A 17754-nucleotide genomic window follows, 5' to 3' on the forward strand; every position below is an offset into this window, starting at 1 on the left:
TAAACGTGAATTGAAAAACATTTAACATTAAATTATATTTATTTATATTTTTAACTTTGTTAAATAATTAAATATAATTTAACATTATTTCCTATGGGGTTTATTTTAAGTATTTAACACCATTATTTTCTATGGGACGGGATTGCAATACTTGTTTGTCCATTACTAGTGCTAAACTTACTCAAGCTCTAAGCTGATACTTTACTACTGTTCTGGGTCCCTTTTCGGTGTTAGTAACTATCGAATTGCAGTTTGTGAACAGCTATGGGATAGTGGGTGGGTTGACATTCATCCTTAAACACCGCCCTGTTCCTCCCTAAAACCCCTCCTTACCCCCCTCCAAACCACTCCCCTTTATTGACAAGTATTTTCCATCCACTTCCAGCCACTCCCTTGTGTCCCTTCCACATGTACTGCTAAAACGTAAATCTATATATGCAGAGATTCCTCAGTCAGGGTGTAGTTCTCCACACATATAGGTATAAGAGAGACAGAGGCGGAAACTCCGTGCCTATGTTTGTGGATAGCATTTTGTGGTACTGCAAAACACAGTTTCTGAATAGGCTCTTTAGTTTTCGAGATTGTACTTGGGAGGTCAGATAAAAAAAGACTAAATAATAATGAAGCAAGGACCTATCCCTACTTCAGACCATTCTCTACCGGAATAATCTTCGTGAGTTTCCTGGTCCCATTAACATCTGCCTGGACATAATTATTACTATGAAGAACTTGCAAAATACTGAGAAGGCCAGAGGTAATGTTAAGAGTAAAAAGTTTTCTCAATAGCACTACTAAGTCAAAAGTGGCTCTGAAGTCAACAAAGCTGTAGAACAGTTTACCTGCTACTGCTAAGAACATTATAGCCAACACCCGGAGAAAAAAACAATGTTATACAGTTGAGTGGTTTTCCATGAACTCACCTTGCTCGCTGGGAATGATCCTCTCAGACATTGACCACTTTCAAGATATTCTCGAAAAAATATTAGCAATGATATCTAATAGAGCTAGCAATCTACAATTGGCTAGTTCCTTACAATCTCCTTTTTAAAGTAGGGGTTTTATAACCGCCCCTCTCCATGAGTCTGATACCTCAGCATTCAACAGAAAAAAGGGCAAAGAGTAGAAACCCACCAACGTGGATTGGTTCCAAAAATTGCAGCCAGTAGATTATCTGGGTTTCAAGCCTGAGCCGCTTTTATGGACCTAATTATGTCTGCAAAAAAATCCAGAATTTCGAATTTGTAATAAAAGAAGATCAGGAACATATTCCTTCCACAAGTTGTAACTTACTTCAATATCCCCTATTTATGAAGAGTGGAAATTAAGTAAAACCATTTATCCCATGGGACCACATACTCCAAAGAGGCAGGAGTTATTGTAATTTCCCTATTAAATAAATGCATTACCTAGCCTATTTACTTTAAGCATCTAAGATCAATCAACCATAAGTAATGACGTTGTTTAGTTTTGGATATGAGCCATGTACCTTCTTTTATCTTCAAAAAAGCTGCTGCAAACATCAATATACCCCTCTTGAGAGAGATGTCAATGCAGTGTTATGTTTCTGTCTACTAACATAGCACTCCGCATTGAGCCCAAACGGAGCTACTTTGATTATTTATTTGATGTTAAAATACTTTTTTCCGTCTAGTTTATATCTGAGGCATTTTAGTACCTTTATGATTAGAAAGACATACCACAAGATCAGTGGGAAATTAGAGAAATCTTTATCGACCTGGATCTTGAATATTGCTAAGATATTACCCTTAGAAACAGAGACTCTACTGCTATGATGGTAGGAATAATCAAGTCATCTGTTGTCTTTCTCCATCACCTAAAATGTCTTTTAGCAGTGCTTACATGGCTAGTTGGTCACTGATTTCGTAATCAAATACCATAAAGCTTTTGAGTAAGAAAAAGTGCTGACAAAATAGAAATGTACCGCCAATACTGGCCAATCCTTTTCTAAATCTAAATGTGGCAGATGCTGAAGAATCAGATAGAATTGATCCATTCAAATCTACCTGATTATACCGAAGTAGCAGATAATTGAGCAGCTCTCATGGTTGTGAAGCTATCCATGGCCCAAGATTCAGAATTTCAGTATAAGGACTTATATCAGTAGAAGCATTATCCAGATAAATATTGATTTTTTTTTAATTAAAATCCTTTCTTGTGATAAATATAGATTTGGGATAATTACACTCAAAATTTGTTAAATCTTCGTCCAATTTGTGTAAGTTTTTCTGGCACACTGTTGCATTTGGTGGGATATAACTATGTATGAGGATAAATGATTTGACAGAATTTGGTTGACTCCAAACAATCTCTGCATATGCTAAAATCCAATTGCAAGCTGTATCTAGAATCACTTCCAAATAATGTTGATACTAGCGTCATCGGACCGCCAAACTGAAGTCCACCACCCATCACTTAGTGGGGAAGATATGGAGGGCACTTGTGAAAACTATGCTAACACTAACATTAAGTATTCACCCACTTGAAAAACACATCTCGGGCCTACTAGGCCATAACAAACAATGTTGGAAGTCACATATATGAAAGGGAACGCATCAAAGCCATGACTTGAATAAAGAGGGCTGAGCAGGCAAATGCAAAAGGGCTGATGAGTAACCTTTAATTGCGTTTATGGCAACGTTTTGCCTGGCTCGAGGCAAAACAAAAGAACTTCAGACATCATGGCATGAAGAACAAGCTGCCTGTCCACATATTAGCAGCCACGTAGGTGAACTTTGAAGATGGGCACAGTCTGTGACTTCGGAGGATTCTGCCACAATTCCCTTTAAAGCCAGTACTTAATGGAAATTGAAAACTATATTTGTTCTGACTCCAGTTCGGGTCCCGGGGCTCAAATATGTTCCCCACGCGGTAGAGCCCAGCATCAGTATAATGAGAGGGAGAACATTGTCTGCAATCGTCCACTTACTCATCGCCACCTCATTGTGGGGCTGAGTTTTAGTTATTTCCTAATCAGACATAGGCCGAGCTCTGACACTGGAGTCAGAATGGAGTCTGGAATATGTGCCCTTGAAGCTGAGGGTGGTGGTGAGCTGAGCATTACTGGCGAAGCCTGTGGCAAAGATGTAAAGGTAGGGTGTAACTCCAGCGGACTGGGCTCAACTGGGTCAGTTCACACCTAGGGGCCACCTGCTGAAGCACAACTGGAGGCCCGAATGGTTCCATGGCCCTGAAGGCAAGCCAGAGGGACCCAGAACTGCCCAATACAACTACTGCATCATCTAATTAAAGGTCAGCATGCATGAGTTATGCAGAAAGTGTGTGCCTGTGGTATTCAAAATGCAGTTAGAAGTATCTATCAATGCAGTTAGATGTATCTGTCAAAATGAAGTATCTATCAAAATGACTTCTTCAGTACAATAGCAGTGATTTTTCTGGGAGAATGTAGTTTTAACTGCATTCTTTCCTCTCTGAAGTCATAAAAGGTAACCACAGAGATCGAGTGGTGTTTCTGAGATGGCCTGCTCCTTCCAGAATGCAGGTACACTTGCTAATCTAATCTTCTACTCCCTGAGGGAACAACTGAACCTTTGCAAAAAAAAGAAAGAATAGGGGAATTAAATGGATAAAATCCTGAGACAGCTGGTGTAGCTGGCAAGCAAGCAGCCATTGCATCTGCTGGTAGGCACTATGGCATGTGCTTTGGGTTGAGGAATTGTATTCAACAGATTGTTTACATATAAACACCGTCAGCTTCTTTCTCAAAATACTAGTCAGTGAACAACCAAAAATGCCCCCTCACGTGCATTGAAGTCAAAAGAATATCCTAAAATGTAACCATAGATTACAGGGAGGGGAACGTTCTGCTTATGAGTGAAAGTTTAACAAGCATTTGCAAATGCAATCGTTTTCGTCTTGTCCAACCCTCTCCCCAAAACCAGTGTAATGGGAAATATATTTCTTGAGTTTTGGAAAGGTTAGCTAGGTATGTCACATACTTGTTACATACGTTCACTTGTACTGGTTCTTCTCTTCTCTGAGCCTGTCTAAACTTTCTTTTATTCAAAGTGATTAAAGCATGCACCTTGGCAACATCATACCATGGTTGCCCACAATATGCCAGGGATTACCACCATTGGGCCAGGGCTACCATGTTGCCAGGAACTATCCTCATTAGGCTAACGCCAGATTGTTTCCAGCGATTACCACCATTGTGACTGGGCCAGCATGTTGCCAGGAACTATCGCTGTTAGTCTAACAGCAACATGTTTCTAGAGATTACGCCCTTGCAACAGGGGCAACGTTTTACCACAAGTCTTCACCATTGTGCCACGGTCAGCAAGTTGTAAGACTTCACTACGATCCCAGGGCCAGCATTTTACCAAAAATTATCTCTGTTGTGCCATGGCCAATGTGTTGTCAGGGATTGCCAACATTGTGCCAGGGCGAGAACTGTACCAGGAATTACTGCCATTGTGCCAAGAGCAGCATGTGCGAGGGATTACCTCCATTGTGCTAGGGCCAGCATGTTGCTAGGGATTGCCATCACCGGGCCAGGCCAATATGTTGCCAGAAATTATCATCGTTGTGCCAGGGCCTGCATTTTACCAGGAATTGCGACAATTACATTAAGTCCAGCATGCTGACAAAGAATATCATGATTGTGCCATGGCCAGCATTTTACCAGAAATTACCACCATTATGCCAGGTCTAGCATGTTATGATGGATCATCTCTTTGTGCCAGTGTCAGCATTTACCAGGGATTACCACCACAGAGTGTGGACCAGCATGTTGCCAGGAATTACCATTGTTGTGCCGTGGCTATCATGTTGCCAGAGATTACAATGATTGTACCAGGGTCAACATTTTACAGGTTATCACCATTGTGCCCGTGCCTGCATGTTCCCAGGGAGTTCCACCACTGTCCAAGGCCAGCATTTTACAAGAAATCGCCCCCATCGTGCCAGGGCCAGCATATTTCCAGGATGACCACCATTGTGACAAGATATGATGTCAGGGACTACCATCTGTGTAATAGGATCACTGTGCTGACAGTTACCACCAGTAAACCAGACCAGCATGTTGCAAGAGTTTACAACCAGGAATTGTCATCATTGTGCCAGGGCCAGTGTGTTGCTAGGGATTATCACAATGTTACCAGGGTCAGCATTTTACCACAAGTTACCAACATTGTGCTAGGGCAGCATTTTATCAGGAATTATTATCATTGTGCGAGGGCCAGCATGTTGCCAGGGATTATCACCATTGGACCTGGGCAGCATTTTACCAGGAATTACCATCACCGTGCACGGGCCAGCGTGTTGCAAGGGATCACAATTGCCAGGGATTACAACCAATGTTCCAGGGTCTGCATGTTGCTAGGATTTTCCACCATTGTGCTAAGGCCAGCATGTAGTCAGGAATTACCACCATTCTTCAGGTCTGGGATGTTGCTAGGAATTACCACCATTGTGCCAGGGCAGTATTTTGCCAGAGGTTACCACTGTGCTCAGAGCCCGACATTGCTGGGGATTACCATTGTTGTGCCAGGGTCAGCATTTTACCTTAAATTACTACTGCTTGGAGGAATACTACCATTATGCTGGGACAGAAGATTGCCTGGAATTACCACAATTGTGCCAGGTCCAAAATGTCATGGGTGAGGGCATTTAAAATTAGAGTGAAGGGTTACACTTTTTTTCAGCTCGCGTAGCAACGGGTTGCAATGCGCTAGATGCCCCTTTCCATCTTTACCCTCATAGGTTTCACCTCAGTGCTGTCACTACACCGCAGCATTGAGGCACAACAGGATGGCTGAGTCTTTCTGAGTCTGACAACAGACATCTTTAGCTGCACAGAAGACCTCATGTACTCAGTATTTCAAGAAAGTACATTAGGAAGAAGTACAGAGAGAGAGTGAGCTTTGGTCCAGTTTTCTTCAGACATTTTGCTTTCATGGTTGGAAAGATTGTCCATCAAAGTAATGACAATTTGAGGATGGTTAAATTGTCCCATTTGGGTTTCCATGATTTTTTGTTGGTTGGACGTCAAGTAGTCTTTTTGTCACACTGCAGATGCAATTAAAAGCCAGCGCATGATCTTTTATACACACCACCATTTTAATGGCCGAATTATGGCTTTTAGTTCAGGAAGGGTTCTTTGTTTGGATGCCCTAGCCTCTCATAAAGACGCAGTGGTGTTTACTAATTGCCTTTGCACGTTCAATTGTTTCACTATTTCCTCTTGATAACGTCGTGTAGTGTAGCCATTTTTATGTAGCTTTTGCACGTTTGCTTCAGGCGTTAGGCCTTTGTGCACTTTGCCCTGGATGCATTTTATTCCTTTGCTCGCAGCATCGGGCCTCTGTGCACTTTGCTCTAGATGCATTTTATTCAGCTTTGTACTGTTATTTTTTCAATAGCCAGTTCTACGGTCTTGTTTTATTTTTTATATCACACTGTTTAGCATACTTCAGCACCGGAGTTCTCAATAACACATTCTCGCTCACTCTGTGCTTCAGTCAAGGATACAGTCTGGTACATTGCCGATAGACGTGGTAGGAGTTTAGTCTTTGGTTCGTAGACAATACACATTCTTGTGTAGGGACGTTTTGTTACCACATCGACATGTTAGTTATAAAAACACTTCCTTGTCCTAGTACACGTAAAAGGGAGATTCCGACCAGAGAACCACAACTAGACACTGACTGCCCTGTTGCAGATGCTGATCCAGATCACAGGCCTTTGCTCAGGTATGAGGGTTGATGTCTTCCCAGGGAATCTGAAAGGCAAGCTTAGAGCTTAACATGCTGTGCTCGAAATAGAACTTAATTAGAGAGAACGTAATCTATTAACACTATGATAGCGTTATTCTTATGTTTCACTCTCCTCGTGACTATTTAAATCCTACTGTGTTGTATGGTTCTGGTTATTGCGGCTCACGCCTTATTATCTAAAATGCAGTCGTTTTATTAAATCAATCGATAAAACTTAAACTGCCTTTGTCATTTGTATACGAGATCATAGTGTAAATGAGAGAGCTGGTTGGGATCTGAGCGACCACGACTTCCCTGAGAAGTTCTAAAGATGTCATTTGCTCGGTTGCCCAATCATCCCTTCCCCTCGGGAGAGATGAGGCACTGCTAGTTAGCCAGAGCAAAACCGGATTGAAGGTGACAGGGGTCCTTCTTAGTGGGTCACACTTAGTCCCCCCACACCAGGAACTACTCTGCTACCTAGAAATCCAGTAGTTTCATTTAGGATAATGAGAGCCAACACGACATGACGCCGCCAACGATTGGTCTGGCTCAATTTTCAGGTCCGGCTGACTCTCTCGGTCTCATATATATATTGACTCCTCGGTTCCGTTAACGGAGACATCCGTGGCACTGAGGACTTCCGCCACCGCAATATAGGTAGATCCTAATTATAGCGGTTGGTCGTTCAAGCTTGAACTCTGAAAGGAAAACCCCAATATTGGTGTGCCTTCTCTGAACTATAGCTGTTTTCATAATGGCGAATCCCCAGGCAATACAAATAGCAGTTAACATGCGACAACCGTTAACAGTTCATTTGCTAGCCCATGGTCTAACAAACCAGGGGGGTCCAGTCACGTTTGTGGTGGACGCCCATGCAGCCTATAGAACAGAACTTTTTTATTCTTGGGTCACATTTCCAGCTGTTGATGGGAATTCAAACACATTTCACAACTACACGTTTGCGAACGCCCCTGGACAGTACAGGGCATATGCATATTTAGAAATACCTCTATCTTATCAAGAACATAATAATTGGCTTGATGGCGCCCTACCCCACACCATAGCACCTGTTAGGCTAGGTCCACTTAGTAACGATGGTCCTACCTGGCTTTTATTGGCTACATATACACCACATCCAGCGGTTGCTAACTTGGCGGTGGCTGAAGTTCGTCGTTTATACACAGACTTAACGGCTACATATAGACGCTTAGTACAATTTGTGATGCAGACACTAAACACAACCCCAGTGTGTGCTGCCCCAGCGCAACAACATGCAGTAGCTCTGGGTATCAATCTGGCCACTGTACAATCTGTTATGGGCAAAGTACCGGCTAAACGAGAGGAGACTCCGTTTTGGCTGGCGCAAAAAATTAATACGTTGGAGGCAGTATTTCTCCATACGGGCCCTCAGGATAGAAATAGAATATTAACGATGTGTTTACCGTTTGGTATGGTTCCCACAGTGTACAATTGTAATACATGGGGCACGGTGTTTGCCGCGCTCTACACTACAGCACACGGTACACCGACATTGGCCAACTTACCGGAAGTTCTCAAGCAAATTCAAGATGAATATGGGGCTGCCCCAGCCTTAGATTTAGGGATGCAACTGATGGGCAATTTTGCCACGGTTTCTTCCATTATATTGAGTAATCTAAAAGGGGAGGCAGTGGCGCTAGCGGTGCGTATGCGTCTTTGTGACGTCCCGCAACTAGATCAGGAGCGGGAGCTGCCGAGAATAATAGCGGAAACATATTCCAGTATTGGTCGTGATAGCCTTGGGGCTAGACCACAGAAACCACAGTTTCAGGGTAAGGGTAGTAAAGATACTACTAAACAACAGCAACCTGAGGGTAATAAAAAGCGCTGGGAGAAAAAACAACAGACACCTAAAAAAGAAAGGGGAGAATCTCCGAGACCGGAGACCCCTCAGTCAAAATATAATCTTAGAAATAGGGATAATTTGAAAACCCCTGGTAGATATCAATATACTGACACACCCCAATCTCGTTCTTTTCAGGACTCAACGGAAAAGAGAAATGAGAGAGGTGGGCGATCAGAGCGGAGAACAGAGTACGTGAAGCCAAGACAGGATTCACAACGCTCATCGGAGGTTTATGTAAAGAAGGAAGAGAAACCGATCCAACAAAAACAACAGTTTAAAAAGAAGAAAGTGGCTGCAGTCTCAGTTAGACATGCCACACAGGAAGAGAGTTCTCTTGAAGAACAAGACATGGGCACTAGCACTGTTAGACAGCGCGGCAGAGGTCACAATAGTTCGCCAGAATCTTCTAGAGCATCTGGAGGTGAAAGCAACTGATGACTTCATACAAGTCGAAACAGCAGATATGCGTGTCTCTGATCCCGACAGAGTTTATACAGTAACTTTACAATTGGAAGGGGACATTGAGCGCACTATAAACGCCATCTTTTGGGATTGTGTAGTCAAGATATATGACATTTTGCTGGCCGAACAGGATTGGCCCCCTGACTTTGTACGCGACTGTCCACTTACTGCATTTTTTGTTCAAGAAGATGTGTGTACATAGGTTTTCTCAAAGATGCAACAAAAGCACTGATCTCTTTCCAAAAGTATCAACTTTGTACTACTGTGCTGTGTATGCCTATAACGTTCACTAGTTACAACGTAAACCTCATCTTCTAACACCTTTTCATTATACTCTTCTTTGAGGGTACAGCTTGGTCAGCAAAGAGATTCCACTCCCAGCTTCCACACTGTTATAATCCAAGACACTGCTTCACTTTTGAAGTTTCTTTCTAGGACAGCCGGGCAAACCACACCAAATCACCCAGCTGTATTCAAACACTTCCCATCACAAACAGACAGGCTTGTTAATGCTTCTCAAAAGAGTCAGGTACTTGCTTTTAGTCGAAGCTCCACTCAAAAAGTGTAATATATGTTTGAGAGCAGTAAAGACTGCTATAGTCATGTACTCAGACAAAAAGCCTAGTGAAACAATACAGTTTTGGCTTCCTGTGTGAATGTAAGATTAACGTATTGGTGTTTATAAGTGACCAGTTATCACTGATCACTGTTTTAGGGATGCAAGTCAAACATGGCCCACCCCCCCCCCTTTATCCACATCTGACAAGAGACACAGAAAGCATATTATTATTTTTTATTAAGATCAAATATTAATCCCACTGTGAACTGCTGCTCTGACAATAAATAGCAATAACTTACTTTTTGTTTGTTCTTTAAAGGCTCAACCACTCGCCCTTCCACGTACAAGATAATTTATGTAAAAAAAAAAAAAAAAAATGTTTTATCAAACCACTTGGTGTCCTTTTATATTCCAGCATCATGCTCATCATATCACAGAAAAAGACAGGGACATACAAGATGGTCTGATGCAAAAAATGTCACAAGCCGGATGGAATGGCTGAAGGCAGGGTCCTGTGATGGAGGACGGGATGCACGCACATTATACTGAGATGAAATGGTGATGCCCGGCCACATTTAGGAAGTCCCTTTACCAGCCTTTATTTTCTCTTTTAAAAAGTATGAACGATCATACTGAGTTATTTCTGGCTTGAATGCAGAAAATCCACATTCACCTTGAAAGCATTCTGTCCTCAGAGAGGGACTCTTGATCGGTCTCCCTGTCTGGTAGAAAGCACTTCAAATCTCAAGTGCATTTTTTGGCAGACGACACATTTTTTAAATAAAAAACACAAAAACTGGAGAGTTTTCAGAGTTGGAATGGCCTGAGGGTTCCGGGCTTGGCCTGCTCATGCGGGGTAGACATGCTGATGAGTCCAGGGCCCAATGGGGGCGGAGACCCCCTTGGGATTAGGCAGGAAACCCCTCACGTCTCCACTGGGCTGGGCACCATGCTGTTCGGTGTGTCGGGTAACTGGGAGGACAGGGAGGTGACATCACTGCCTGAAGAATTCCCCATGGAGCCTGATTCAGAGAAGGAAACCTATGGGGGAAAGAGAAGATATGCAGGGTAAATGTAGAGAAACCCTACAGCTTGCATTACTGGCATCTAGGACAGCCCACTACCAGCCACCGCCACAGGAAGCCCACCCAACATCAATCATGGCCCCATAGCTGGTGCCAATCTCACTGATACATCAAAGAGCACAAACACAGGTGTATTACATGTAGCCTGCATCCATCCCCTGTACTGTATCTCATCACATACACACACACACACCCATGAGATACCTATACATAGACAATGGCTGTCATCAGCCAACTAAACGTGAGTAACGGAGGCAAAAAGACAAGGGGTCACCTAAAGGGTCCCCTTCACCTTGCAAAACAGAACCTGCAGTTCCACCCCTTCACACTAAATTTTACATCAGGACAGTGCTATCTAGAACAGTGGTTCTAACCTTCTGACTTCTGTGAACCCCACTTTATCATTACTGGAACACAGGGGCCCCCAATAAATCATTATTGGAATCCAGCTACCCCCACTGAGTCATTCCTGGAAACCGGGGACTTCAGCTGAAACACTTTTTATGATCTCAATCAAAAAATAAAACAAAAAATACAGAAACAAGCATTCATATAAAATACCCAAATTATAACATATCTTAATTAACAAACAAATTAGGAAAAAAAAAAATTTTAATGGGAAAGTGAGAACTTTAATACATTTAATTTAGCCCACTAAACGTCCACACTATATTTTTGTTTATGTCCTTGCACTTCTCCCACAAATCAATCTGGGGATACTAACAATGTTTAGCCCCAATTTCAAATTCCTTCACATTTACAGAACGTTTTAAATTTTTCAGTTTTCAATTTTGCTTCTTTATATACACCTTATTAACATGTTGAGATTATTTAGGGCCTGATTACAACTTTGGCGGTGGGGGTTAATCCGTCCCAAATGTGACGGATATCCCGCCCACCGTATTACGAGTTCCATAGGATATAATGGACTCGTAATACTGCGGGTGGGACATCCGTCACATTTGGGACGGATTAACCCCCTCCGCCAAAGTTGTAATCAGGCCCTTAATTTTCTAAGCAGTCACCTACCCCATGAGTAGCCTTTGCAGTGGGGTCCCTGGACCATAGGCTAAGAACCACTGCGCTAGGAAGTCTAATCAGCAGACACTTGCTACCAAAATCTTCATTAAATTTCTGTGTCTGGATTTCCACCATCTAGCTACAGGAATGTAGACAAAACACTTGTACTGTCTGGGAAAGCTGTACTCGACCTCCATCTTGTGCTATGTCAAACCATAGGAGTCCACAATGAATCCCACTTTGCTTTACAATACAGTGAGCCAAACTTGAGAAGACATCCACTCCAGCATTTCCACAATCTCCGGCCATTATTTAAAGCTTCCAGCACCTGAGCTGAACAGCTGAACTTGCGGAAGTGGTGGTCTAAAGGTAGCCTAGCACCACACAGACTGTTCCTCCGATTCTACTGCCTATCAAAAATACTGAATAAAGCACAATCTCCACGTGCAAAGAATGTTGTTTCTGCTTAGAGTCTTGCATTCTCAAATTGTGTGCTGTCCTAAATTACATCCTTTATATTCACAAAATCAGGCATAAAAAAACCTAATCTTTACTAAAAAAAAAAATCTCTGATTGTTGCCTCTCGTTTTTTTCTTCAAATTACCCTTATTTCCCTTTCCCATGCGTTGCAAGCCTTTTCTCTCTGGGTATAGTTCTCTCTAAGTCACTTGCATGTTTACCTTAATCTCTAGTACTGTATTTCTGCAAGTTGAGCACAACTCATTTCAAAGATCACAAGCTCTCCCTTTTTGAAAGTCATATCCCTGTAACCTAACAATACTTAGGTTCCTCTAGCTCATCTATTAATACACCAAACATCTGCATGAACAAACATACCTCCCTGTCCACTCACTAATGACAACACCAGACTCATACTTTACTACAAAGAAACTGGAGTGAATGCATGGAATAATTTGCTTGAGCGAACAACTTTAATCCCAAAAACCAGTAACACTGGAGTAACCAGTAACCTTAGGTTCCGGAACAGCGTACTGCCCGGGATAAAGTAGTTCAGTGCCTCGTCAGTGGGAGTAAGCTCTATATAAATGCAATTACCATTACAATTCCTATATATGTGAAAAAAGGACTGGTCGTTGAGCATAATGGGGTGTGTATATACTATTCTTTCTTCACTTGTGCCTTCATTTCAGGGTAGGTTAAGCAACGGACTAAAGAAAATCTAACAGTGCTTTTAATTTTTTTAGACACTTGCTCAAAAGTACCTAAATGCACGACCAGGACTGGTCCCTGAAGCACAATAGTGCTCACAGAGATGGCATTTGTCTGGGTTTGTCAAGGTTTACCAACACTGCAAGGCATTGGGTGCACAGAAAATGTGCATCACAGTTTAACGTGCGCACCATCATCCTTGCACTCAGAAACCCTCCGATACATGGCATCCCAGTTTCCCAGCCTCCCACAAGTCCATCCTGCCCCACATACTAGGAGCCGATGATCACAGACTCCCAGGTATTACAGATAGTGTGCACCACTCGCGTGAACAGCAACCCTCCTCGTCCGTCTCTATTTACATTCAGATGCGGACTCGGGCATCTCAAGCCTTCCCCACGTCAGAATGACATCCCCCAGCCAAGAGAAGGGGCACCTAAATCAGGTACTGCAGTGAGCAATGTTTACCCTACCCCTTCCCATAGGTCTTGCTCCACAGCCTGAGGGAGCACAGGGCATCCAAGCGGTGGCAGCACCAATGGGAACATAACTACCACACATCACCTATTATACAAAGATCTAATGCAGTCTTGGGTGAGGGTTCAGCTGTATGATTCCTGAAGCCCTCTCGGCTTCCTGAGGCTCCCCTGTACACACCAATCACACCAGGTGATGCCCCTGCCTTTCCATGAGCCTGTCACTTAGGAGCACACAGTGGCGAGCTGGAATTGTGTGAAGACCAGTAAATGCAAAACTTTATGCCCTACAAACAGTGCTTAATTTGTGCTTGTTGTTTCTGGTGCAGAGCAGTGTCACTTATTTTTGAGGGCCGGCGCTTATTCTTCTGCCCCAAGCATTTGCTGCGAGCAAAAGACACATATGGGAAAGACGGAGGAAGAGAAAAACTAAAAAGCGTCACAAAGCAGGAAAACAGCTGCAGGAGTGAGCTGAAAGGGCAGGGAGCGGCTCTCAATCGATTACAGAGGCCCTAGCTTCAGGATTACGCTGCCTCAGTATTCAGTGTTCGCACATTTACTTGCAGCAGCCGCATGTTTAAGAGGAGGGCTTTGGGCACCAGCACCTTTTTTATTTACAAACTGAGCACTGCCTAAAAGTGCATATATTATTGGGTGAAAGGGGTGCTAAGCTGAATAGCTCTACAGGCCAAGTTGCCAACTTCAGCTCTTTAGCTTTCTATAACAAAATACTGCTTTAATGTAATTCTGAGCTAACGTTTCTCCTGTAGTGCCGTTCAGAGAGTGCAGACTACTTATATAACTGCTGCTTAGTGCTATCTTACAAATGTACCTATAGAATTGCACATTAGTGCCATTCACTATTAGAACTGAAGCTTGGAGCCACTCTAAGAGTGCAGATCACCTGCAGAGTTGCAGCTTAGTGCCATTGTGAGAGTGCAGAGCGCCTGTTGGAAAGTTTCTTAGTGTGATGCTACAAGTGCTTGCCACATACAGAACCGCTGCCGGGTGTCATTCTAAAAGTGCAGATCCCTCTGTGACTACTACTGAGCGTCAGTCCATAAGTGCCGGCCTGATGCAGGACGTATGCGTCCATGTACGTGTAAATGTTCAAGTCACTTACAGAACTGCTAGTAAGTTCGATGAATACAAGCATTGCTGCCCAGGTTTAGATTGCTTATAGGATTGATGTTTCGTGTTATTCTATGAAACAAGCCAATGAAAGACTTCTATTAATTGTGCTCATTTTGATGTTTTATAAAGTGCCATCTTGTGATAAGGTCAAATTCTAGCCACACCGGCCATTTAGATAAAGGCAATGGGTGCTTTTTTGAAGTTCGGAGATTACAGGTTAGACAGTGGACTGCCACTTTAATGTAATTTCAAAAATACAACTCTTTTAATACTACATGCCACCTACAGAACCAATGCTATAATGCCATTCTAAGAGGTCAGAGCATAGATACGGCTGCTGCATTGCTACTCTGAAATGCTAAGAGTGCATGTCACTCTGTGAGTGCATGCCACCTATAGGACCGATGCTTCAATGCCAATTCTAATAGTACGGACCAGATATAGCATGGCTGCTGTAATGTAATTCTGAGAGTGCAGGTCAGATGTAGGACTTCTGCTTTAGTGCCTATTTAAGCACACCTAGAACCTATGGCGCTGATGTTTAATGCCAACCTATAGAACGAATGCTTATAATGATTGTAGGAGTACAGCTCAGATGTAGGACTTTATCTCTAAAGCAATTTTAAGAGCACGTGTGTCCTATAGGACTGGTGATAAATGCTGTTCTAAGAGAACGGGCCCCCTACGGAACCTCTTTTATTCCATTCAAGAGTCCACATCTCCTATAAGACTAGCGTTTAGGCGCTTGCCGCCTATAGCATTGCTCTCTGTAATGCCATGTCGTTCTAGGGGTGGCTGTGGCCTAGTCCTCCGCTTACACAGGAAGGTAAACCTTCCATTCTGCGTTAGATGGCTGCCGATTCATCTTCCGTCCACCATGTCATGTAACATGGCGACGTAGAAGTGAGAAATGCTTTTATGGCATCGCTATTAATAGTCCATCTCACCTGCTGCTGCTGGGATGTAATTAAGGGTGCCCGGAGGATGTTAAGCTGGTGGACAGACTGAGTGTACCAGTAAGTACCAACTGAAAGCTTCAACACAAAGAGAACCTCCTAAACCGCACACTGACAGTCTGCAGAGGAAACACTATAGAATTGTCTGCACGAATAATGTAAGTAACATAGGGCCAGATGTATGAAAAAGGCCTTTTGCAAATCGGAAATAGCGATTTTTAAGAAATTGCTATTTCTGATTCGCAAAATGCAATGTATCATATTTGCGATTCGGTAATAGCGATTTCTTAAAAATCGCAAATGCTATTACCGAATCGCAAATTGTGATACAGCCCCCATTCGCATCTATGGGCCTGTCGGCCCATATTTGCGAATATTTTGCATGTCCCAAATTGCTAATTCCTAACTGGAATTCGCAATTTTGGGAAATGCAAAGTCCAGAGTGCTGGGGGCCTAAGGCCCCCTCTGCTGCACCGCAAAACAATTTTTAACAACATGTAAGGTGCACACATGCCAAAAGGGCATGTGTGCTTTACATGTAAATTTTAAAAATGTATTTTAAATGCATTTTCAAAATTTGCACATGGTTACCACCAAGTTCAACTTGGTGGTAATAGCGATTCCTTAATGCCAAATTCGCATTAAGGAATTGCTTCATACATGTGCTTTAGAAATTGCAAATAAGGATTCCTTATTTGCGATTTCTTATTTAGATATTTGCAATTTGCGACTCTCTAAACAGGGTCGCAATTTTAAGGAATCGCTATTTTAGCGATTCCTAGAAATTGCATTCAGAATGCCTTTTTTTTATACATTCTGAAATAGCTTTTTGCATTCGCAAACGGGCATTCGCACCGTTTGCGAATGCAAAAAGCTTTGATACATCTGGCCCATACTGAGGAGAGACAGGAAGTGCTTGATTTAAGGCATAAGAAGTCCTAATAGTGAGCTATGCTCTTTTATTGACAAAAATAACTTATTATTTGTGAACAGTCAAAATCAGTTCCTTTCTCTCCAGATAGATGTAGGGCTCAGGGCAGCTCTTCGCCACCTAGGACTGGCAGCAACAGTCTAACACTGCAGAGCCCTCAGCGGTGCTACACTTGTGTGGTTAGGGCTTGCAGTAGACATTCAACACACAATACAGGATTGGAAGAAGCAGTCTACCACACTGCAGAGCCCTCAGTGGTGCTGCTGTTGGGTGTGTAGGGCTCGCAGTAGACGTATAACCTATACTGCAGAATCCTGCCTGGTGCAGCTCTTAAGTATAAAGGATTTGCAACAGCAGTGTAACACTGCAGAGCCCTTATTGGTGGTTAGGGCTTGCACTAGACGTATAACCTATACTGCAGAATCCTGCCTGGTGCACCTTTTAGGCACATAGTACTGACAGTAGCAGTCTAGCACACAGCGGAGCCCTCCTCTGTGCTGCTCTTGGGTGGGTAGGGCTTGTAGTAGACGTATAACGTACAATGCAGATTCCTATCCTATGCAGCTCTTAGACACATGGTATTGGTACAAGCTGTCTACCACACTGCAGAGCCCTCAGTGGTGCTGCTCTTGGGTGGGTGGGGCTCGCAGTCGACATATAACCCCCAATGCAGATTCCTGCCCTATGCATCTCTTAGAAACTTAGGACTGGAAGAAGCCGGCTGCAGAGCGGTCTGCGGTGCTGCTCTTGGATGGTAAGGGCTTGCAGTAGACGTATAACTTACAATGCAGATTCCCGCACGGTGCAGCTCTTAGGCACGTAAGATTGGCAGTAGCAGTCTACCACACTGCAGAGCCCTTTGTGGTGTTGCTCTTTGGTGGGTAGGGCTCACAGATGTTTAACCCACAATGCAGATTCCTGCTCTATGCCACTCTTAGAAACTTAGGACTGGAGGAAGCCGGCAGCAAAGCGGTCTGCGGTGCTGCTCTTGGATAGTAAGAGCTTGCAATAGATGTATAACCCACAATGCAGATTCCTGCCCGGTGCAGCTCTTAGAAACTTAGGACTGGAAGAAGCAGACAAACACACTGCGGAGCCCTCGGCAGTGCTGCTCTTGGATGGTTAGGGTTTGCAGGTGAAGCATGATCCACAGCGTGCCTGGTGGGGCTTGTAGGGACATATGACCTGTAGCAGCAGTGTAACACACTGCAGAGCCCTCCACGGTGCTGCTCCTGGGTGGTTAGGGCTTGCATAAGAAGTGAACCCACAATGCAGGTTCCTGCTCAGTGCAGCTCTTAGGCACACAGGATTGGCAATAGAAGTCTAACACACTGCAGAG

At 43.4% G+C, this 17754-nt stretch overlaps 1 protein-coding gene across 2 annotated transcripts in view; it reads right to left on the bottom strand.

Moving 5' to 3' along the window:
* Positions 1–9863: 9863 nt before the first annotated feature.
* Positions 9864–17754, bottom strand: part of ISL2 (ISL LIM homeobox 2) — a 92575-nt gene continuing 84684 nt past the window's right edge. Inside the window, exon 6 of one of the 2 annotated variants that reach the window (XM_069222026.1) lies at positions 9864–10684. In XM_069222026.1, the coding sequence (XP_069078127.1) occupies positions 10568–10684 (117 nt within the window). In that variant the 3' untranslated portion in view covers positions 9864–10567. The remainder of the gene's footprint in view (positions 10685–17754) is intronic. The other variant, XM_069222027.1, reaches the window with a different exon arrangement.

The sequence above is a fragment of the Pleurodeles waltl genome, chromosome 3_1, assembly GCF_031143425.1.
Source record: "Pleurodeles waltl isolate 20211129_DDA chromosome 3_1, aPleWal1.hap1.20221129, whole genome shotgun sequence".
Taxonomy (NCBI): domain Eukaryota; kingdom Metazoa; phylum Chordata; class Amphibia; order Caudata; family Salamandridae; genus Pleurodeles; species Pleurodeles waltl.